This window comes from Telmatherina bonti (genome assembly GCF_933228915.1).
Source record: "Telmatherina bonti genome assembly, chromosome: 6".
NCBI classification, from domain to species: domain Eukaryota; kingdom Metazoa; phylum Chordata; class Actinopteri; order Atheriniformes; family Telmatherinidae; genus Telmatherina; species Telmatherina bonti.
Genome location: NC_136624.1, coordinates 15321660 through 15346276, shown reverse-complemented (window position 1 = coordinate 15346276; position 24617 = coordinate 15321660). Strand labels below are relative to the sequence as shown.

Below are 24617 nucleotides of genomic sequence, written 5' to 3'. Positions count from 1 at the left end.
TGGAGTGAAGATGGACTGAATACTTTAGTTTTCTTTGGTAGTTTTTATTAATTATAAGTCACCAATCCTTTTGTTTTGTTAAGGACTTATATCAACATTTAACTTGTGTGACTAAGACTTGTATGTCATTTCTGTTCATAAAGTATATTTTCTGTTCAGTTTAATTCAACAAACATTAAAACTACAAATATATTCTTTCATGAACACCTGTTTCTGCTGTTTTACTGTCAGCTTTTAATTAAATCTGTATATTGATGGTGATCGTGAATTGAGCTGAGACATTATAAACTTACACTCTGTAAGTTTATAATAAAAGACTCATTGTTTGAAAAGCTAATTAATCAAACATGAATAAATATCATTTTAGAAATAACAGTGAAGTCAATGTTCAGAAAGAGTGGAGCTCATTTTGATCCTTCAGGTCGTTCTAAAATCAGTATTTATTGTAGAATATCCATCAAAGAATGACATCCATTATTTAGTAATAAATCTAATTTACTGCAGGCTTCAGAGAAGGAAATCAGATGGTCACATTTCAAACAAATCCATCTGACTGGAGTAAAATATTCCACGGCTTTAAAGCAGAGCTCCACATTCAGAAAAACCAGGGATCAGGTAGGCTTGCATGGCTGCAGCGCTGTGTGTGTAAGCTGACCTACGTGCTGCAGGAATGTGAGGTATTCCTGTGGTTTCTGGGACGACGTTCCGGGGCACTCACGTCACCCAGCTGATCGTCTGACAGCCGCTTCCTGAGCCATGAAAGAAAACCAGATCAGGATATTTTTAGGCCAAAAATGAGACAATTAAATTTGATCGGCAGTTGTATTGCCTTTAATAGAGTGTTGTGTATGGGTTCAGAATGGGTTCACAAATTTGAACATAGTACTCTTACTTCTTTTGCCGCTACACACACATTATCCACCATGATTTTGGACTAATATGGTTAAAACACTTTGTTGCACATTCAAAGTTTCCTCCAGAATCATAAATATATCCAGCTCACATTTTGACATTTACAGCATCTTTACATCTTTCGTAATCCACCAACCGAATCAAATTACCTTACTTTAGGTTTGTTTATGCAGCATTTACTCTTTTATTAAAAAACAGAGCAAAACACTTCATGGTTGTTGTTACTGACAGGTTATTTAACACTAAGGAAACTCAAGGTGTTGGAAAGCTCCATATTGACATGACAACATCTCACCGTTGCTGTGAGTTTTGTTGGCCAATGAGAATCTCCCATTCCCTAACTGTGGAAAGGGATGGTGCACTATGGTTATTAAGAGGTGAACATAGTCAGCAGCAATACTTAGGTGGCTCATGGTGTTTAAACAATGTGTACCAATGAAATACTCACCTATTTACACAATCAGTAGAAGCTTGAAGTCTGAGTACAAGACAGGATGAGTCCATGCTTTCTTGTTGTTTCCACCGAATCCAGACCCAACTGAATGTGAAGATTAAATGGAGACTCAACAGACCAGACAACATTTTTCCATTTTCTGTTGTTCTGGTTTAGTAAGCTACGATGGCCTGGCAACCTGTCCAGGGTGAACCATCCAGGTATCTGTTGGAGCCCCTTCTCCAGCATAAGGGGACACGGCCACTAGTGCTCTGATGACTTTGGGTACTACTGTTGCTTTCACCCTCCAGGCCTCCTCCAGTTCTTCCTTGAGGCCTTGGTACTTCTCCAGTTTCTCATGCTCCTTTTTCCTGATATAACAATCATTGTGGATGGATATATGTCGATCAATATGGCCTTCATCTGCTGCTTATCCATGATCACTATGTCCGGCTGGTTGGCCATGGATCCTAGCCGTGACATTCTCCACCACCTTGGGGGGTGTCTCCCATTGGGACTTGGGGGTCTCCAGTCCATATTCTGCACAGATGTTCTTGTACACTATGCTACTTGGTAATGGCGCTCCGTGTATTCTTCGCCTGCCAGTATCTTGCACCCTGCTATAAGGTGCTGGATTGTTTCAGGGCTTCCTTTGCACAGTCTTCATCTGGAGTCCTGCCTGGTGTAGTAGATCTAAGCCTGCTCTGGTACTCAAGGCTTGCTCTTGTGTTGCCATGATCAGCTCCTCTGTGCTGTCCTTCAGTCCAGCCCTCTCTAGCCATTGGTAGGACTTGTTCATATCCGCCACTTTAGCGATCTGTCGGTCGTACATCCCATGCAGAGGCTGTTCCTTCCTTCCATGATGGTTGTCAAGGAAATGTCCGAGTGGTCATCTTTGTTTATAGACCAGCTTCGGAGGAGCTCTGGGATCTGGAGGTCGCGCGAGAGCTGGGGAGGAGACGTACGTTGCTAGGGACGCGGACGATGTTCAAGCGACTTCGTGTTGTATTATTGGCTGCTCCATAGTCAATAAAGGCTTTACTTATATGAACGGCTCATCATTGTGACAATGGTTCCTCTAATTTCTCCTACAGGTTCCAATGCCTGAGACATTCACTACATGCTTCATCTCTCTGGGCCTTCTTCCTGAATGATGTCAGAACGTACCTAAAAGATAATATAGCCTTTACAGGTGAATTTGAGTTTAAGATCTAAACTTTGAATAACTATGCACAGATATTTCAACATGTTCACCACTTAGATATGCTATGCTGCTCTGAAACAAGATCATTAACTACAAAAATGTACAAAAGTAGTGTTTCAACCTTGAACCAATCACTATTTGCTCAATGACAGTTTGTTTTCAAGCAGTCATCATAGTGTTAATTTTTGTATTTATGAGACCATAAGACCAAGATGACGCCTAGCAACACAACGCATGTCAAGACATTGAGGCATTGACATTTTTATGTTGTGGTATAGAAATACGTTATTCTGTTTAAATGTCCTACATTACAATCATGATATAATATTGTTTGACTCTAAACTTTTTTTTATACTTTCTTCTGGTACAAAACTGTCAATCAAACAGGTTTTTTTTAGAAATGTAACAAAAAAAGTGGCTTTTTTTTTTCTTTTTTTTTTTTTTTTTTTAGATAGACGTGTGTCCAGATGTTTGTGGTTTATAATTGGAAATACGGAGAGGTGGCGCCCTCGTGTGGACAAACTGAGCTTTATTTTAATTTCAAACAGAACCACCTCTGATATTTCCACCGGTCCCTGAAAGCAGCGCTGTTGTTTCCCTTTAAATCCGGATGAAACGCTGTTGTGTAATTTGGGTGAAAGAGGAGGAGGAGGAGCAGACTGAATGGAGAGCAACCCGTGGTGACAGATCGAAGAGGACCCGGACAGGTACGACACTGCGCCTGGACAGATGCTTATTAAAATGTTTTACAGACAGGATTGAAGAAATACCATCTTCAGCATCTGACTGCATCCTTCAGTCTCTTCATTTACGTTAATACATTATTCATAGAGTTAGCATGTTTAGGTTTGATGTTTCCAGTGTGTCAGTGACACTGGCAGAACATTATCCGCTTTACACGCGTGGGACTGAAAAGAAATCCCCTTTAATTTGCAGCTCGGACGTTAAACAATGGAAAATGTAAATGATCTCGTGTGACGTTCAGGAACCCTGTCTGTGACATGTCGCTGAAAGCGGAGGGCTGTTTGATCTTTTCCTCATAAACTTATTTTACTGTCCTCTTAGTTTTATGCTGAATCATAACTTTGTGCAGCTTTACGTAATTTCACCACAGCAAACGTAAGGTGTCAAGGTAAGTTTCTTTTCGTTTAGAATAAACTTAGAAACCAACCTGTTGTCTTGAAGCGTCACCTTCATATCAGGTTTTGTTCATGGATGAAGTTAACAAGGACATTTGTTCAGATACACATGGTCTTATCTGTAATTTAAGGCCAGGCATGTTTGTAGAGTATTTTATTTGAAATGCAGATTTTAATAAAGAGTGGTATGAATCAGAGCAATATAAAGTCTTAAGCTGCTTTTCCACCAAAAAAAAAACAAACAAAAAAAAAAAAACCTTTCCCTGGGAACTAAATACTTTTTGTGAAAAGAATTTAAGTTTTCAGGGGACACTTTCTTTTTTATTTATAGTTATATTAAATGCTTTTGAACAACAAGAACATTTTCATAGATCTTCTAACCATGCATCTATTATTTACATATATGATGCATGTAAGCAAGGATCTCCATGTGGCTCATAATTTGATTCAGTTGTAATTTATTGCTGAAATAAGGATATATGATGATTTCTTTTTCCATACAAAACTTGTTTTTCTCACAGTGTGACTACTTGATCATTTCAAAGTAACATATCTTTTATAAATTAAACACATAAAAGAGTCAACTGGAAGGTTTGGCAAAATATTTCCCAGTGTGGCAAAAAAAAAAAAAAAAAAAAAGTAAAAGAAAGATGTCTGTTGCATCCAACTTGCTGTAAATAGTACAGATGTCAGTATATTCTGAATTAATAAGGACAACACAGCTAATACCAATATATTTACTCATTCATTGCACTTTTCTCTGTGGGAAACGTGTAATACGGATTCTCATGTTTCCCAAAATATATTTTAGTTCAACTTGAAATGATAAAAGTTCATTTTTAAAGCTCTTACGTTGCCCCTAATGCAGAGTTTTCATTTAAATATTAGATTTATCGAAATGAATTGAATTTCTTCACCCCCCTCCACACATCCTACTGTGGCCTGATGGGGATGAAGGAACAGTGTGGCAGGCGATCCACAAACAAGCCTTAAGTTTGACACGTTGTTTTGAAAGTTTTTCTCCACTTCTCTGTCTTTATTTAAGTTTACTTGCTGCTTGATAAGGTTTACAATTAAACTACCTGCTTATAATGCACCGCTTCATCGTGTTAATGTTAAAAGTGTGTGTTGTGGAAGACACAAATGCAAAATGGCAAAAAAAAAAAAAAAGAAAAACAACAACTTATATTAACAAACCTAACGTGAACTCAGCAAAATGCAGAAGGAGGTGAAACAGGAAATGAGGTTAACCGAGATGCAGGGCAACTAATGACAGCAGCTACACGGAAATACAGAACAACACATACTAAAACAACAGAAACACATTTATTCATTTTTATTTATTTGAATAAAGTTGTTTGTTTTGTTTTTGAAGGAATTGGCTGCGATGGAGTTAAGCGTGGCTAAAACTGTGATGCTAACAGGAGGGATTCTGGTTCTGCCCGTCCTCGCCTTCGTCACTTCTTTCCTGTTCTGGCCTGGAGTTCTTCTTAAGGCATACAACTGGTAAAAACACAACACACTCACAGAAAAAAAAGAAAACACACTCCCTTGGGTTTATTAGCATTTATCTTTTGCCACCAAACTTTATTAAACTGCAGACATGAAAACATGCATATTGTAGTGCAAATAGCTTCACTGCACCTGTAGACTCTCATCTAGAGCTTCAAGAAGTCTTTGCATCTGACTAACACACTGATTTGAATTTGTTAGCCTGCGGGAGTCCTTTGACACTGCTCATTTCTAGCTTGTGTGTGTTTTCTGTGACCTGTTTTGTAGATCTAAGAGCATCAAACTGGGAGTGGTCATCAGTGACACAGATAAGAGGGAGAGTAGAGTGTAGCCAAGAACCTCGCATTGCCTGTGTATCATCTGACATGGCAAGGGTTTCTGCGGTCATCTGATTCTTTTGGATTTCCAAAACACGGGGTGGATAACACTCCAGTTTTCCAGAGCAGTGAAAGCACCACCCTTTGTGCAGTACCTCTATCTGGAAGATTGTGCAGTGAGCTATCACTGAGGACGACTAAACTCAAATTATCATTGTCGCCCGAATGTTGGAAATGAAGTGTGACCTTCTCTGGCTTGATTTTGTTCACTTCTTGTATGGACTGAATGGGGGCTTTTTTAAAAAGTTGGATGTCAGGCTACATGTACCAAACATAACAATCTGGTCTTGTTCTTTTGGCAACCCACAAACTCTGTCCTACGTTGGATCTAAGTTGCTCTGTCTCTGTATTGTCTTGAGGGGCATCTCTGTACAGCTCATGCTGCCTGTAAAAGGTTGTAGCTTGTCAATGTAACAGTGCAGATGCACCTGTGCAATACCACCCACAGTAACGGTGTCCATCCCCCCATGAGAAACCCCCATGTTTTTCCACATCCCACATGATGACATTAGCTACAAGGTGCTCTAACGTGCCAGCAGCCCTGTGATCTCAGCCAGACTGTTCATTTTACCAATCAAACAGGATTGACTTGGTAGCCTTTATCACCGGTGTTCAGCAGCTGTTCTTTGACCTTGTTGTACCAGTAGAGGGAAGCGTCTGCAAGTCCATACACACCGGGTTTAGGAGGGGGACAAATGTAAATGTCTCTTAAGAGTTGTGTCCTGCAAAGAGGCAGATTTCGTGTCCATAGAAACCACTTTCCACTTGTTTAGACAGATCCAAGCAGCAGCCCGAGTGGCTGATGTACATGTAGGAGAGTCAACACAAAGGAGGCTTCTAGGACAATATCGTTAGCATTTTCTTTCAGTTTACAAACCTAACACTTTTCCGACCCTCATCTGTGACCTCTTTATAAACATCATTATATTACCGGATTTCAAACTCCTGCTGTTCAGCAGCATCAAAAGAGATGCGTTTGGTAATAAGTACATCTGCATCTGTTATCAACCTGAGATGTAGCCAAAGCTTGTTTTTGTCCCTCACTGCCACCAGGGTTAAGATACTGCTCATTGTCCCAGTTTTTATATTGCCCCTTGGCTTTTCCCTCTCAGCCGAAGTCTGGCTGTGTGCTGAACACCATCATCTCTGTCTGTAAGTGTGATCATCTGATCTGTTCTCAGTTTTACACCAAGTGTAGGCACAGTATTTCCCACATCACCCTCTGATCCAGAAGCCAGATTCTCAGGTCACATCTCTCTTCACAGTCAGCTCGTCTTCTTTACTATTAACAGGAACGCTAGGTAGCATGAGTTTAGCCTCGTCCTGTGTTTTCACTTTACTCAACCTGGACTGGTTTGCTCTGATCAGAATTCCACCATGACTTATGAACACCAAAGCTCCAGTGTCTGCTGATTTGTAGTACACCCCGTCTCCTGTAGGGATGTTCCAACTCACTGTTTCCGGTTCATGTGTTGGCAGCTGGCACAGAGGATTGCACTTTAACTGTTGCAAATAAAGTCTAACGGGAGTAAATAAGCGTGACTGACTTTCTTCAGTGAGACACAACATGGTTGAGATTGGACGTGCTCTCTTGTGAAACAAAGTGACGCGTTGATTTTAATTACCTTATGCGTGTCATATCTTTGAAACAGCTTCATTGTTAAAGTGCCGCAGTGTTACGTTGAACTTGCCCCTGGACTTTGACTAGCTGTTTAAAAACAGAGCATGCCTGTAGGTTCCCTGCAGGATTATCTTTGCTGCTTCATTTTCCCACAAACGCACCCACAGCGACTCAGCTCTCTCTTGTTATAGCGTCTTTCTTCTTCAGCAGCAGTGTTATGTATGTATGACTTGACTAAATTCCTCAGCAGTGCAGAAGAAAGATCAAACATTAGATATGATGTTGAAGTTGCCCGATCACATCCTTCAACCTTTGATCTCAGATTTTAATCACACAACCTTCAGGTCGGTCAAGTTTATCAGCTCATTAAACAGCAGTAATGCAAGACCTCCTGCCTCAGGAGGCAGAAGTACAAACCTTTTTGTTAAGTCATAAATCTGCTGCTACTTTATAACTTTGATCTAATTTGATTAAAAATTTAAAAGAAAAAAAAAATCGTAATATCCCATAACAATGCTAAAAAATGCTCAATTCTTTTAACTCCACTTAAATAACAAAGACCTCGTGACACAACAAAGTCTGTCGAGTCAGGACGTAAAGATGTGTGGAAGTTTCCAGCGCTTTGCACGAACACGTTCAAACTAAAAGTGCTCAACAATTTTTGGAAGCATAGGATAAAACATGTGACTTTACTTTCCAATCATAACTTTCATGATATTATCTAATTGATTATGTACTGTTAATATATTTCAACTATTTATGTACACCCATAGACATTCATCAAGTCTATGAGAACAGATAGATGAAAAATTTAAGGATCCCAAAGACAATCTGGGATCACAGCAGCATAAACAATAATCCAGAGGTCAACATAAATAATAAAAATAAATTTTAAATTAAATGTAGTGGACTGAAATAAAAAGATGTCAGGTAAAAAAAATAAGTATGACATGTCGTGGATTGTTTTTAAGGTACACAAAGGAAATGAACTGTCATGATGTGACATTTCATGTGTTTTCTAAGTTCTGGTTTCCTATTTTATTTTGTAGTTTTCCCTGTTTAGTTCCCTTGGGTCTTGTTCAAGCAGCAACCTCCGGTGGTTAAAAGTGAAGCATATGCAGAAGTGCATAAAACTGCAGTTCCCCCTTCATCCGCTAGGGGCTGGCTGCAAATCAGAGTGAATCCCCATAGACTCCTATGTTAAAAAGGGCAACTTCACAGCAGAAATAAACATGCTTACAGCCTGGTTCAAAAATCCAAGACATAAGGCAACTAAACAAGGAAAACTACAAAATAAAACAGGAATCCGGAACTAAAAAGACACAAAAAGTCCAAGCCATGACAAGAACTGGTCAAGAGCCGATGAACATGAAGAAAAGAGGAATCAATAATTTTAGATGATGTCAAAAGAGAAAGTTGATGCACATAGGAATGAAATGAAGCATCGTATTTACTACTTTACAGAAAAACAGACAACAGTGCATGTGAAACTTGATGGAGCGGAAACATAAAAAGGAGAGCTCATTTAAAGAAAAGGAAAAAACACAAATATAAATATAAAACTGTAGCAATGTATGTATGTATGTAACGTAGCATATTTCTTTGCAGGAAAACAAGCAAAAAGATCAAGAATCACACTAAAACACAGCCAAAAATAAAAACTAATTCCTCATGAATAAAGTAGAGAGTGAGATAAATGGTGAGGCAACAAACATGCAGGAGAAATGTGTAGAAATAATGTTTTTGTGTGAGACACACAAACAAGAAGGAAAAAGGAGGAACGATCAAGATGGGAATAACAGGTGGTCAGCCATGTACTCCATGTTGTTTTTATCAGAAGGCAGAGTCTTTAAGACTTTTTGTACAATCTTGTTGATTTCGCCGCATGTTTAATTTCACAAGGACTTCTTTCTTGTCTCGTTTCATTATATCACTCCTGAAGAATGCACATTTTGACATCCAGAAATATTCAGCAGCTGAATGCCGAAACGAATGACAAAATCAATTTCATATAATCATTCGTGTCTGGAAAATTTCTGTGATTTTACACTTTTCTTGTAACTTCCTTACACAAATATAAACCGAGCTTTGTGCAGCATGAGGTTTGATAAGGCGTTTCTTCTGGGGGGACGTAACCGTTTAACTGTGGATCTTTTGTGACAGATGTCCAGTTCACTTCATTTAAAACTTTACAGACAAACTCAGATGATGTGCAGACATAACAGCTGACGCTTCGGCCTCCTCAGGTACTGGCGTCGTAAACTGGGACTGGTGGTTCGTTATTCCCACAGTGGAAGTTACCGCTTCTGTTATTCCAGTCGTGGGACGCCAGACGAGGCCTCGCCATCACTGCTGCTGCTGCACGGCTTCTCTGCAACCAAGGACATGTGGCTGCTCGTCATAAACGTACCACAATACACACATATGTAGCTTATATCACACACGCTTGATAGCAGAGATTAAGGAAGCAAGAGAAGGAAGTTTACAGCCATAGTCGGCACATTTCTTCTTCCTGCATTCTTGGAGAAAATGTTGACAGTATGCAGTTAGTTTTTGTTCCCACTTCTTGCTAACACTTTTCCAGTTTAAACAAATCAAATTGAAAGCCCGCTCTGCATGTTTTAAGTCCTGGGTTTGTGTGTTTTGTTGTCCAGTACCTCCCCAGAGAGCAGCATGTGGTGTGCGTGGATATGCCGGGACATGAGGGAACAAGTCGCACCGGTGCCGAGGATTACAGCATCCTGGGTCAGGTCAATCGAATCCACCAGGTGAGTCAAAGTCATTTAAAAAAAAAATCAAATATGATTATTTTCATCTGGTTTTTTTCTTTTGGTCTGATTTTTTTTAAATAGTATTTAATATTAAAAGGTTTTTAATAGTAATGGATTCTGACGCTGTAAGCATTAAAGGTACACTTTGTAACTAATGTAGCTTTTTATTAGCAAAAATAAAGTATTGCTTTTTATAAATACCTATTTTACTAAGTTCAAATCACAATCGCATCCAAAGCGTTCTCATAGGTTAAAATGAGTTATTTATAAATACACAGGTGGTGGCGCACCCAACAGAAGGCTACCATGATGCATTGCCATCTCAGAATAATGTAGCTGAAAGGGGACAAACTGTTAGGGTTACACGTTTTAGAGTCTACCTTGGTGTAGCATTTACCAGATTCATGAGGGACAGAGACTTCAAAACTGACAAGCAGGTTTCATCTGGACAGGTAAACTAATTCAGTCTAACAGTGAAGTTTATTTTGGCGTTATGTTAGAAACAGAGCAGATAGTCCAGCAACTGCTTTATCCTCCTGTTTGTTCAGATCATTTACTGTTCATTTCTGTATAAAACAGCAGAGATGGCTGATTTGTTAGTTAGCCTACAATGAATCGACTAATTTTTCAGCACCATCTGGATTCTTATCAGAGTCCCAAGTGAATTTACCAACCGTACAGGTAATTCTAGACCAGGGGTCTCAAACTCCGGTCCTCGAGTGCCACAGTCCTGCAAATGTTAGGAGTTTCCCTGCTGCAACAAACCTGGCACACATCAGACCTAATCAGCAGACTTGTGCAGAGCTTGACATCAGACTCTGCACAAGTCTGCTAATTAGCCATTGATTTGAATCAGGTGTGTTGTAGCAGGGAAACTCCTAACATTTGCAGGACTGTGGCACTCGAGGACCGGAGTTGCCTACCCCTGTTCTAGACTAATTACCCGCTGCAACACACCTGACCCAAATCAATAGTTCATTAACAGGCAGATGCAGAAGATGACAAGTTGTTGGAGAAAGTTTTCATTTAAATCAAGTGTGTTTGACTAGGGAAACACCAAAACCTGCAGGACGGTAGCTCACGAGGACCGAAGTTGGAGACCCCTGTTGTAGATTACCTGGAACAGGTGCACTATGCATGTCTTTAAATTACTGTAATTCTGCACATATTTACATATTTGATAAATGATGCTGGCAGATTTACAATATTATAACATTTAAAGATTCAAAAAGGTCTCTGTATACAAGAAATGCTACTGAAAACCAGAGCCATCTGTTTTTTTTAACCGTGCTCACGCACAGATCTGTATTTATTTTGGGCGTGAGAACCTTTTTTCATAAGGTGTGGAATTGACCATCTTGTACTTAGAAATGTAAATCAGAATCTGCGCGTGAATGTAGAGGTAGATCAGGAAAACTGCATTATTTTTGCAGGCGTTGCGCCATCTCAACATCTATATGCATTCTGATTTTTGTATAAATTATCACTCAGTAATCTTGAAATACATAAACAGATGAGTAGCTTCATTGGTGTAGCTTCAGTTTTCAACATAAAACTAAAATAAATTAGGAATGACATTGGAAATGTGTGTATACATTATTCCAGTCAAGTCTCTACAGAACATGTAAAACTAACTGCTTGACCAAAGAGCTTCTAAGCCTGAAATGAAAACATCCAAAGGTGGAAGTTTTGGTGGGTTCTGCACCCCAGGTGCTGATACGTCTCATCTGTGTGCTGTAACACTTTGTAAAAGATTTTTCTATTGAAGACTGAATAGAATTTTTTATTTATTTTAACATATTTTAACCTCAATCCCAAATCATTTGATGCAGCCCTTTCTCTTTGCAGCTTTTATTTACTTATTTTAATCTAACTTTTTTCAGGGACCATATGCTTTCAGATGATTAAGTACTTTTTATCTCCTGCTCTTTAACTTTTGCAAGTATGTTTTAAATAAATATTAACTGAACTTGAATAGCTAATCGGAGATGTTTGGTTGGTTTAAAACTATTTCCATCACTCTGAGGAGAAACACAAATCATTTCCATGTGGCTTCTAAAGGGATGTATTGTCACCATTTATGGTCATTTTAAGGCAAATGTGCAAATGACTGTTTGTTTATTTGTATCAAGGATCTGCAGTCTGCTGCCAAGGCAGCAACTAGTCTTCCTGGGGTCCAAATATATCTAAAATGACCTTCAAACAAGTTGCTAATTATACAATTTAACGCCCACAATGCAAAAACCCTCCCTCTCTTTTCACACCTAAACGATAAGAAATAAAATACAATAAAACAAAAAAAAGTGTAATTAACAATACCGAAATACGAAATCAAGCCCTAACAGCAAGAGCGCTGTGCTGAACTTTGGTAAACTGAAGTAAATACTGTAGCATGGATACAGCAAGCAGTATCCAGGATAACAGTTGATCACTTCATGCACAAATTAAGTAAAACAAAACCCTGCCATACGAAAAAAAATAAATTAATGATGCAAGATCCATACCCACTGATGCCTTCCAGTTTAAGATGGACTGAGGAAAAGTGGACAACCATCCTGTGATCTGACGAACGTTAAAATTCTTGCTGCAATTATCCACACCGCGTCCTCCAGGCTAAAGAAGAGTCACGGTTTAAAGGCCTCTCTAATGGAACCGAGGGGTATTAACGCTCATTCGGTGAGTAAGTGGCATCACCTGTGATGACTTTGGAGCAACATTGACTAGCATCCACACACCCGTCACCCTGTTGCTGATGCATTAACAATTTGTGCTTGTAAAAATTATTTATGCAACTTTTCTGTCTCATAAGCTGCTATTCATAAGAACATACACCGCGTTTATTCTTCAGACCACGTGGAGGGCAAGTTAGGCTTTATGTGGTGGGGTGGAAACAGGAAGGTATTCAGTATAATCTAACATGAAAATAATAGGCCATTTCACGGAGTCTACTCAGTATGATAGTAGTTTTATTTGCCTCATACTGTTATTTAGTCTTGTGACGGACCAGAGGAAAAGCTCCATCCTGCTATTAAATCAAAAGCCCATTTTGACTTAATGACAACATTCATTTGTCTTAGTTATACACCAGCCATTAAATTAAAAAGACGGTAATTAACCAGAAATGAAGATCGGCTGTCCTTGTAAGACTTTTCTCTATATTTATTCAGTTTCCTGCTATAGCAGAAGTTGTGCTTTAAAGGGATCTTCCAAAGCATCAAAGGGAATAATTGTTTAAAGGTATCAGTCAGGAGAAATGTGCAAAAAAATTGAAAAAAGCACTCCTCCGCCAAGCAGAATCCTTTTAAAAGTTCCCGTGTCCACAAATCCTTCCAGATCACTCTCAAACATCTAATTGAATCTAAGTTAAACCATGATGCTTTCTGAGAAGAAAAATCACAAAAATCCACACGGTAGTTTTTGCGTAAATTTGCTAACAGACAAGCAGATAAATGTGTCTTTGACTGGGGTAAGAATCAACAACCTTTAATATAGCATGGAATGCAGTGAAGACATTAAATAAAAGTTTTAGAAAGCATAGGGCAACAAAGACACTGGAAAGACCTGGATGTCCGCCTACGGGTGACAACAGTTCTTCATGTCTTGAACTATGATGAGGCAGGATTCCAATTAAAAAGTGTGAAAAGTTTAATGAAAGCTTAAGCTTCACTGGAAGTTTGCTATACTCATTTGAAGCCCCCTAAATATCTGGGGAAAATGTCTTCTGGTCTGATCAGACTAAGGTTAAACTTTTGGTCACAATTTCGAAAAAGAAAAAAACAACTTTAATTGTGAAACATTATTCCTACAGTAAAGCATGGTGGTGGCAATATCATGCTATGGGATTCCTTTTTGTGAGCTGGAACTGAGGCTTCAGCTGTGGTGGAGGAAGTTACCATCTCCTCCAAATTCCAGTCACTTTTGGACCATCTGCTAGAAAGCTGACGGTGAAGACGAAGATCAACTTCAAACTATAGCCCAGTCGGAGCGCAGAACCTGAATGCAACAGGAAATGTGTGACCTGAAGAGGGCTGTGAAAATGCTGTGCCCACAAAACCTGACATATTTGGAGCAAGCTTGCAAGAAGGAAGGGAAATATTGCCAAGTCAAGATGTGCCATGCAGGTAGACTTCTAGCCAAAGAGACTGACCACTGGGATTCAACAAAGTTTTAGTTTGTGGATGTCCACATTTACAAAAACAGTTTCTTGGATTTTTTTCTAATATTTTTTATTAATTTGTTTTTAGGTTATAGGTCACATTGAAGGAGAGAAGTTCTGAAATTTATTCTAGTTTTATCTTTTAAAACCAGAAAAACCTGGATTTTAAGAAGGGTTAGCAAACTTTTCTATTTCCATTGTAAATATTGTGCAGAAATTAAATGACCTGTTAATCCATCTTTTAGCGAAAACCAAGTTTTCTGGCAAAAGATGTCGATGCGTTGCTTTGAGTTTCCACAGATTGCTGCTGTCTCTGCTTCCTTTTAATAAATTTATTATTCAGTTTTTCTCATTACAAAAATACTAAATAAAGATGTGTAACAACAAGAACAGGACATCCTTTCAGACAGAAGTAATCTCTCATCCAGCATCACATCCAGCAAGTTTATGGTTTTACAAATGAACTGTCCATATTCCCACGAAGCTCAGTTCTAATTTAACAGAGATAAGGGTTTACAAAACGGAGTTTTCTTCACTCCTCAGGTCCATGCTTCCCTTTCAGTTTAGAGATTAGTTTCTCTGATGGAAAATGTATATTAACATTCGATGTTCCATTCATTGTGTTATACTTTTTAGTCCTTTTCTTGAGTAAACCAATTAAACTAAGCAAACATGCAAATGACACATATCCAACATCCTTTCAGTTTTTACAAAGTTGTGGCCTGTATGGTAAGGCCTGACAATAAAAAAAAAAAAAAAAAAAAACTTGGCGTCCATTGGGATTTCCTTGGAGATCATCTTTGAAAAAGTATTAAATAATTATTAAATATTAAATAAATATCTGATAAATTTTCATAAAATTCAGTGCTTCTGCTTTCTCCCCAAAATGTATACTTTCCCTGTTAGGATCTGAGTTTACAGGTTCTGGTTCTGTTCCTTTTTTTTTTTTTTTTTTGCTGTTTTTGTTTATGGAATTTAGGCTGTAGACCATTTTTCTACTTCACCGTTGAGTATCTCTTGTTCACGTTTGATAAAATTCACTATTAAACCTGTTTGCTGTGTCAGCACATTTTTACACACAGTGGTTTGTTTGGGGAATCTCTGCTCATGGCTAAAGATGGGAGGGGGAATCTGGTATGTGCACATGCAAGTGAAAACATCTATTAGCTCATCTATCCGTACAGTTTGTGCAGAGCATCGGTCTGGATAAAAGACCTTTCCACCTGGTCGGCACGTCGATGGGTGGGAACGTTGCTGGAGTGTACGCTGCCTGCTTTCCCTCTGACCTGTCCAGTGTCACCTTGGTGTGTCCAGCAGGTAAACTTATCACACATCTAACAGTTGTGTGATGAAGCAGAGTTACATATCCTCCTCCTCCTCTTCTTTCTCCTGCAGGCCTTGTTTATCCCACAGACTCTGAGTTCATCAGCCGGCTAAGAGAGCTGGAGAATGGAGGTGCACAGAACGAGTCCATCCCCCTCATCCCCACCACTCCTCAGGAGTTAGACGACATGCTCAGGCTCTGCTGTTACAACCCCCCCAACCTTCCCCGACAGGTACAGAGATGGTAAAAACCTCTGATGGAAGGGTTTTGTTGTGTCAATTTCTGAACTGTTTGTGTGTCTGTGTGTGTGTGTGTGCTGTAAGGTGCTACGTGGTCTCCTTGCCAACCGGATCCCAAACAACGTTTTTTACAAAGAAGGTCAGTCCTCAACACTCTTCCTGCATCATTCCTAAAACTCTCTAAAAATATTCAGAAGATGATACTGCAGAGTATTTGATGACCTTTAAGAAAGTTATCAGTTTTTAGTGAAATATTTTGCATTAAGATAATAGTCATTACTTAAAAATCTAATGTTTCATTTTGCTTTTAAAATGTAATTTATTCAGTCCTGACCATATTTATGACTGAACATAGGAACACTAAGACTTTTATATTAGCATAAAATTACCAATAGATAAGATTTTTTCTAAAAAATACTGCTATATTAATTTCTTGTATTGAGGATTATGTAAAAATGTGCTCTATTCTGACTTTCGGTTGGTGCTTCTGACCAGGTCAGGAGCAGCCAGCACAAGATCAGGATCAGAGTCTCTCTCTGCATCTGAAGTCGTAGCTTTTTCTGCATGGCCTCAGTTGATTTTAATGTGAGTGCACATCGTGTGTGTTTGTAGTGTTTATGGAGATCGTTGGGGAGAAGTCCCGTCATTCACTGCAGGAACACCTGCATCTAATCACAGCACCTCTGCAGGTCGTCTGGGGAAAGGAAGACCAGGTAAATAAATGATCAAATGAATGAGTCATTGTGCATAGGCTGTTAGACCAGATTCATTTGATTCAAGTGTGTTGAAGCAGGGATACATGGAAAACCTGCTGGATTGCGTCTCTTGTAGGAGCAGAAAGAGTAACACTAATATAGCACGACTGATAGAAGTGCATGATATGCCAAGTTCACTTGCGCTTAGGCATCTGAGGTAAAGGTAAAGGTTTCTAAGCAGTTGTTACAATTTCATAGTCTGTGGGGCCAGTCGGAGTGGAACTCCACCCCAGACCACCCCTCTGGCCCTGCTTATGTAGGGGCTTCTTCCATGTTTAATTGTATCAACAGGCAGTGTGTCAGGGCTTTATACAAGTATCTCCATCAGGGTTGGACAACTCCGGTCCTGAAGGGCCACAGTCCTGCAAGTGTTAGGTTTCATGCTGCAACACACCTGATTCAAATCAATGAGTAATTAGCAGACTAGTGTAGAGTTTAATGTCAAGCTCTGCAGCAGTCTGCTAATTAAGTCTGATGTGTGTCAGGTGTGTTGCAGCAGGGAAAATCTAAACACTTTCAGGACTGCGACTCGGGATGGCATGAGTTACCCACCCCTGATCTACATCACATATCTCCAAACCAAAATGTACTTGGATGCGTTTCAGTCATGTTCTTAATGCAAATTCATGTGTGAAAACAAGGAATGGAAAAGTAGCAGCTGATTTGTTTTGCCCAGTGTTTTTCATGTGTTTTATTCTTTGTATAAAGATTTTATTTGTGAAACTAAAGAATACTCGGATTTATCTGGTCACTATTAATCAGTACATGAACAAATAAGCTAAAACCAGTTAAACTTCCCACTTTGAGGCAGTATAAGGCTGCTGCATTTAGTTGTTTTCTGATTTTTTTTGCCTGAAAATGTAATACATTCAAATCTGTCAGAAGTTTTAAAGCTCAAAGTTTTTACAGTTTGTTCAGTTTGGGGGCAAAACAAATTTGGCAACAAATTTCATAACAATCTAAACAAAAGCTGTAGAGATATTGAACTGAAATAAGCAGAGAAAAAGGTCCATGAGTATGTTTTTTAGAGGAAAGTACACTGATTAACCTGCAGAGTTATGCTGCTCACTCACCTGTCTGCTCTCTCAGGTGCTAGATGTGTCAGGCGCTGCCGTGATTCAGGGGGTGCTGCCTCACTGCCAGGTGGACGTGTTGGAAAGCTGTGGTCACTCTGTGGCTTTGGAGAGGCCCAGAAAAATCGCCAAACTCATCATGGACTTCCTGTCTGCACAGGATGTTGGTGATGCAAACTCAAAGAAACTTTCCTGAAGAAAAACCCTTTTGCATGAGAGCGTGGATAGGTTGAGTGAGGACCATGGAGTTTAATGAATATTCAGATGATTTTATCTATAAAGAAAATGTAAATGATGATGCTAATTTATAGTTTCATAAAGAGTTTACTATGAAAGTTAAACACACGCACAAAAGTCTTTTTATGAAACTAATTTAAAGTTTAAAAAAAAAGAGTTTTCTATGAGAGTTAAACACACAAAAGTATGACTTACTGTATTTATGTGCTTGGTTCTGATGGGAGTCTCATCTCTGTTATAAATGCATATAAAATTATTCCATGTGATGAATTTACACATTTATCATGTTCAGTTTCCTGTTGTCTTCAGTGGCTCTTTGTCTCCTCCTGTAAACCGGCTACGTATTTATGTTCAGTTGAAAACTGAAAACCACAAAGCATCTTGTACTGTTGAAAAATCGTGTGGATTTTATCTTGTATGTTTGTTTATAAACTGAAGACAACTTTTATAAAGTAGGTGATTTAATTATTTTGATTCTTACTCAGATGTTCTTTATGGACCACAATATTAAATCTGGCATGAATGAAATCTTGGTCTAATTGAAACCTTTGATGGACTGGCGGCCTGTCCTGGGATTACCCTGCCTCTCACTTGATGATTGCAAGAATAGGTTCCTACTAACCTTAACTGGACTAAGCAGTAGCAGAAAATGAATGAGTGAATGGACTGAAACTTCTTTTTGGTAAATTTATGTTTTTATTGCCACCAAGGGGTAACAAAAAGCCAGGTTTATCAAGGCTGTCAAAGGTAAGATATGTTATGAAGATGTCCCACTCTGTGCGCCACAACCATACAATCATGGCCGCAACACAACCTACTTCAAGTAGGTAATAAGGAAAATTAGAAGACGCAATACCTAAGTTTACACACAGCCCAATTCAGTCTTGATAACTGATTGTATAATTATTATAAAGATGGCACCTTGTTCTCCTATGTGAAATGGGTTTATTTGATTGAGACGAGTCAACGTTTAATAAATAATTAATAATTATTACCTGTTTTGAGATATGTTGGTTTTCATGAAGTGATACTATGTTTTATTCTACTACTGTTATGTCAGGCTTTTATTTGATTTTTAAAATTATCACAAACGCGAAGAGACTTTGATGTTACATATGGGTGACAGAGTGATACCTCTTAATATTTCATACCTCTTTGGTTCCGTTGCGCATGCGCTCGTTTGACGTGCCGCTTCAAAATTTTCATGGCGTGGGAGCTCAATACAACACGCCGATGCCACGGGTCCACGTTGGTGTAGCCGGTGAGGGAAACGATTACATGATTTAAAGGTAATAGATTATTAACTAAACCCAATTTATTTACTGCTGCCTGTTTAATTGATGGTGTTGCTGCTAACAGCTCGCTTAGTTTAAGCTAACAAGTTAACCTTCATTCTGGCTGACCTTCTTTAAGCTAGTTTCACAAGGTTTAATATTTAACAACAGAAATTCATCTTTAACGTTGTCTAGCATGCGTTTTGTTTACATATAACTATTTCCAGAGGAGAAAAATGTTCACTCGAAAGACTTTGACAGAACTGATTTACTCCTGTAACTTTTAGTTCTAACCTGTGGTGTAAAAATCTCGAACCACCTATTAAACACACAGACACACACACACACACATACATACATACATACATACATACATACATATATGTATGTATGTATGTATGTATATGTATGTATGTATGTGTGTATATATATATATATATATATATACACACACACACACACATACACACACACACACAGTTGTGGTCATACCCTTTCATTAAAGAAGGACAAAAACAGTTGCCTGTAAAATAAGCTGAAATTGTCTAAAGTAATAATGAATAAAAATTTTATGAAAATCACTACTACACTAAAATCATTTTCCAATTCTGGTTCAGTAGAAATATTTATTTGAAAAAGCAAACAAATAATTTATTACATATTACATCACTCATAAACTAATATTTGGATGAACAATCCTTTAATTTTTCCGCTACAGTCAGGTGTTTTCGGTTCCTCTCTGCACCTGTTGACAGGTATTTTGTCCCACTGTTCATCAGAAAAATGCTCCAATTTGTCCAGGCCCAATTTGTTTGTTTGTTTTTTCTTTCTTCAGCTCAATTAAATGAAAAAACTGTCTTATATTACTAAATTATATTTTTGTTCATTTTTAGTTATTGTTCCTTTTTAAGTCTCCAATAATTTGAGTGAGTGCTGTACATTCAGCCTTTTCTTTAATGAAAGGGTATGAATACATATGAGCACAACTGTGTGTGTATATGTATGTATATATATATATATATAAGTGGGTGTAGTGCCATATCAAAACACGTGTAAACTTTTATTGAGTGAGTATATTATTAAGTGAGGCTTTGCTGCAGAAATCTTTTCTGTCAGTCAAAATTTATCTGTTATATTTGGTGTTTTGTTTTTTATTTTCTTTTGTTTTGTTTTTTTGGAGATTATTTATGACTGGCTGCTTAAAAACCAAAAAAGATTGGTTTGTCTCTAAGTTGTCTGAGATGTTTACACAACACAGATTCATTTCTTGCTTAGGAGCCTTGATGCTTGAATGATTCGTAAATCAATGTTACCTGGCTTGCACAAAAGGTCAGATACACAGACTCGATTGGTGCCCAGAGAAAAATATTCAAAGACCTTCAGAAATTCTGTAAAGAAAAGAAAAACAAAAAATCTGCCCTCTTAGAAGCAAAATATGAAGGCGAAGGTCTGGATATTTGCACAGTGCTGGAGTAACAGACATTTAGGTATTCCATATCATTATGTCTTTATGCCTATTTATTGGTGGTTTGTTTTTTGTTTTAATAGAATGAAAGGCGCTGAAGAGCAGGAAGAATCCTCATCTTACCAACGGGTTGTGTTGAAGAATGCTTCCCCGTGCCACTACATGAAAGTCCACCTGTATGTCACCGTTTGGTTTGTTTTAGTATTGGATAAGTTGTTGAACAAGAACTGATGGTTTTAATCTTTTCGTATAACTTTATTTAACACAAACATTGCTGAAAGAAGTTCATAACACGTATCCAGTTATATTTTGTGCGTTTTAGAGTGCTAGAAGATGAGTCCATCAGACTAAGTGCAGTGGAACTGAAGCACTTCATCATCACAGGCCTGAATAATCTATTTGGAGAGGTGAGACCTTCAGCATGACCTTAAAAAGATAGGTGAACAGTAGGGGTAGGGAATCGAATCAAAGAAATTGAAAATCTGGAGTTTTTGTTTTACTATTTTAAAATTGATGTTTTAGTTAAAAAATTATTTTTTTCCAAGTAAATAAAAATGATCCATTATGAAAAATTTGTCATTTTTTATTGTTTTTATCGATCTTTTTACTTGTCTTCTTGGGTATTACAGCAGCAGAATGATGGTCTGACTTCAGTGTTATTTTTTCCTGCTTGAAATTAAGACAATTGACTCGCAAAAACAGTTTTGTACATGTCGCAATTTGAACCCAATTGGCCCTAATTTCTCAGTTCTTTCTACATTATAGAAGAATGAAGTTACTTGGGAAATTACCACCTTTTATTACTTAAGTATAATGATTATGAATTGTAAATCTGAATCGAGAATAGATTCTTATCAAATCGTCACCCCAAAAATCTGAATCAAATTGAACTGTGAGTTGTTGTTAGATTCACATCCTTATTGAACAGATAATACTTCAAATTAGAATGATACACAGTTTTTTTTTCCAGCCTGGTTAATGAATGATACCAGATGCTGTTTTAAGAATCTGGCCAGAAGCTATGAGAGAAACTAAATCAAATTTGTACTAAAACTTTCACTTTGCAGTAAACATGGAGCTGAGCAGTTCAAAGAGAGCCGAACAGTGTCGTGATATTGAACAGTCTTGAAGTCATGCTTCAAACTGATGTCATATAGTCTGACACAGATAGACCAAAAACATCTTATCACATTCGTCTCACACAGTTACCGTGGCGCTGTGGGCTTCTTGCTGCTCTGTTGTTTTCATCTGTTTCTAATGACTTACACAAAGTTTTCTCACTTGAAGTTATTATTTTTATTTCTCCTCATGGATTTGTGTAAACCGACTCCAGGTGGGCGCAGCGTTGACCTTCGACGTGTTAAAGTATGAGGAAGACACCTTGACAGCTCTTCTTCGTGTTTCCAGCAAGTAAGTTTCAGCAGCTGAATAAGACCAACTTGGGTTTTTTTTTTCTTTTTTGTTCATTTGTTTGTTTTTTATGTGTTTTCAGGGGTTTGGTGAAGCTGTGGAGCTCCCTGACTCTGCTGGGCTTCTATAAGAGCCAGGCGTGTGCCTTCAGAGTGCTGCAGGTCAGCAGATCTCATTGTTAAATATTAGATTAAATCTTAAATGGCATCAGAAATTTTTTTTTTGCTGATTTCCTTTGAGTTCTCTCTGACGAATGATGTAAATTGACAGTGTCCTGAGTTGTGCTTGTTTGACTTGTGATGAATTAAGAATGACTGTGTTTCTAAAAAAACTACTGACAGAAATTATTCTAAATTTTGATTTGATCCAGATCAAATCAACCATCGTATTATTATTGTGGCTGGAACATTTCCTGCAAGATCATTTTGTGTTCCTTAAACCAATTTGTCGAAAGCAAAGATTATTCATCCACACTCCTTCCAACAGGAGCAGTAGCCATCCCAAACGTGACGGTGGGCTCAAGTGTTTTCTCGCCATGTTTTTGTGGCATATATTAGAGCGTCTATCAGTTTTTTTTTATTTTTAAATTTGGATTTTATTTGATTTTATATATGAATTTTCACATCCCTTCATTCAGCTGTTAGAGCTTCATTGTGCAGAATGAAGTCTGCGATGTTTTTCATGTTCTCACTGAAACTCCACAAGATATGAACCAGTTGTCTTTATTTCTTTATGAAGCTACATCCATCAAAATCTTCTTATTTATTTTGTTTATTTATTTCATTGGGAGGGTGATGGTTCACGATAATCTGGTATCATGTTTTCCACATGAGCGTACTGGGTGAAGAAATTCACAGAAATCATCAAATCCAAATTGAACAACATTCTGTGTAGGATCAGCTGATTTGACCACTTATTTCTGTTGATGTTGCATGTAGTACATGTCGTAAATTAGCCCTCCGTGACCCTAAATAAGGTTAAACTGTATGGAAAATAAATAAAGGAATATGTCAGGATTTTTCCTTTTGATGTTATCATTAAAGCCCACCTCTCCTTTTCACATGTTGCCTTCAGGTGTCTCCGTTCCTGCTGGCACTGACAGGAAACAGTCGTGAACTGCAGCTCGACTGAAGGCGTATTTTTTTTCTTCACAATGAGTTTTCTATGGAGGAGCGTCTTTACGAGACTCCGCCCTCCCTCCATCGCGGCTGCTCCTCCCCTCAACCGCCTGCTCCATGTTGGCCAGCGAGCCTCCCTCACCAAAGCTTTCTCCTCCCGCGACGTGGAGCATTTCGCCGAGCTGACCGGCGACACTAATCCTCTCCACCTGGACCCGGCCTACGCCAGCACCACCTCCTTTGAAACGCCAATTGTGCACGGTGTCCTCATCAACGGACTGATCTCAGCCGTGCTCGGCACCAAGATGCCCGGACCCGGCTGCGTCTTCTTATACCAGGAGATCCGTTTCCCGGCGCCGCTCTACGTGGGAGAGGAGGTGCTGGCTGAAGCTGAAGTGCGTAAAGTGAAGATGTCGTTCGCCTTCATCGCTGTGACCTGCTCTGTCAAGGACAAAGTGGTGATGGAGGGGGAAGTGATGGTGATGATGCCTGTAGAGCAGCAAGAAAGATGAAGGATGATGGGAGTGAGATCATTTTGTTTTGGATCAGCTTATCTACATGCTGGTTTTTATTTGTTCTACATGACAAGAAATGATCAGAGATGCAGCAGATGTGTCTAGAAACTGATGAGTTATCGTGCAGTTTTTTGCTTTTTAATTCCATTACCTAATGATAAACTTTGTTTTCAAGTGTGAAATCTTTTGTGGAATAAAAGTGCATATTTGTCCACTAATTGGTCTTGTCTATGTTGAGGATGATGAGGTAATGAGTATTTGGTGGAGGTATAGTAACTGTGTGGGGTGGCACCTTCCTCACTGGAAAAATTAATTTTGGAATTAGTCCTTTTTTTTTTTTTATAGTTGCAACCCACATACTCGTCACTCCCACTTATTCCAATGCAATTTCTTTTCTAATGTGGCTCCATTTAGATGGGGAAATAATCCAGCATCCACCAAACCTTAGTTTCCTCACTTTTTGTCTTTATATATTGTATATAACCCCATACATACTTGAACTTATTTCTTTGTCGTCTTTGGTTGTCCTGCAGGTTTCTTTTTTTAACTGGCTCCAGATTTTAGACAACTGTCTGGGAAGAACAAACCTCCTTTCTTGCCTTTTGTCGATTTGTTTTGAACTACTTTTTTAAATAAGTTTAATGATCCCTTTTCACATTTCAATTGACACCTTTCTTCTTTAGACCAGTCTTTTTCAACCTTTTTGAGCCAAGGCACCCTTTTTTCACAGAAAAATCACAAGGCACACCACAAACCAAAATGTTTTAAAAAAAAAAAGGTCCATATTATTAATATAAAGTCCATCTCGTCAAAGCCTCTTGAATAGAAATCAGATAAACACAAGAAGAAGGAATTTTATTGTCTTTCACTGGGGCCTGTTTGGATGAACAGAGCTGCTTTTTAGACCAATTAGGTGAAAACTGGGTGATTTCTCAGGGCACACCTGATAATCTCTTACGGCACACTAGTGTTCCACAGTACAGTGGTTGAAAAACACTGCTTTAGACCATTTTTCCATCAGTAGGTGCAGCAGATTATTACAGTCTGCAAGTTCTCTCTTCACTGCAAACTTTAATGCACTT

General features: G+C 38.4%; 2 protein-coding genes across 3 annotated transcripts; both read left to right on the top strand.

The window, feature by feature from the left end:
- The first annotated feature begins 3210 nt into the window (after window positions 1–3210).
- Window positions 3211–18073, top strand: abhd6a (abhydrolase domain containing 6, acylglycerol lipase a). The gene is made up of 9 exons (XM_079241885.1): window positions 3211–3256; window positions 5064–5194; window positions 9445–9604; window positions 9853–9966; window positions 15310–15442; window positions 15521–15681; window positions 15773–15827; window positions 16301–16401; window positions 17533–18073. The coding sequence occupies exons 2-9, from the start codon at window positions 5076–5078 to the stop codon at window positions 17710–17712; spliced, it is 1023 nt and encodes a 340-aa protein (XP_079098011.1). The 5' UTR covers window positions 3211–3256; window positions 5064–5075; the 3' UTR covers window positions 17713–18073.
- Window positions 18074–18947: 874 nt separating this feature from the next.
- rpp14 (ribonuclease P/MRP 14 subunit) lies at window positions 18948–23747 on the top strand. 2 transcript variants are annotated; one of them, XM_079241887.1, is made up of 6 exons: window positions 18948–19042; window positions 20576–20668; window positions 20815–20899; window positions 21826–21902; window positions 21985–22063; window positions 22977–23158. In XM_079241887.1, exons 2-6 carry the CDS (start codon window positions 20577–20579, stop codon window positions 23031–23033), a joined length of 390 nt encoding a protein of 129 aa, XP_079098013.1. In that variant the 5' UTR covers window positions 18948–19042; window position 20576; the 3' UTR covers window positions 23034–23158. The 2 variants fall into 2 exon arrangements, with proteins under 2 accessions (XP_079098013.1, XP_079098012.1); XM_079241886.1 differs by lacking the exons at window positions 18948–19042; window positions 20576–20668; window positions 20815–20899; window positions 21826–21902 and having other exon boundaries at window positions 21989–22063; window positions 22977–23747.
- Window positions 23748–24617: the final 870 nt, after the last annotated feature.

Excerpts from the sequence above, each read along its gene's own strand:
- rpp14 (XM_079241886.1), top strand. The coding sequence starts at position 23,056 with ATGAGTTTTCTATGGAGGAGCGTCTTTACGAGACTCCGCCCTCCCTCC.
- abhd6a (XM_079241885.1), top strand. The coding sequence starts at position 5,076 with ATGGAGTTAAGCGTGGCTAAAACTGTGATGCTAACAGGAGGGATTCTG. Across the intron at positions 15,682-15,772 it reads CCCCCAACCTTCCCCGACAG|GTGCTACGTGGTCTCCTTGC; the intron begins GTACAGAGATGG and ends GTGTGCTGTAAG. Across the intron at positions 16,402-17,532 it reads TCTGGGGAAAGGAAGACCAG|GTGCTAGATGTGTCAGGCGC; the intron begins GTAAATAAATGA and ends CTGCTCTCTCAG.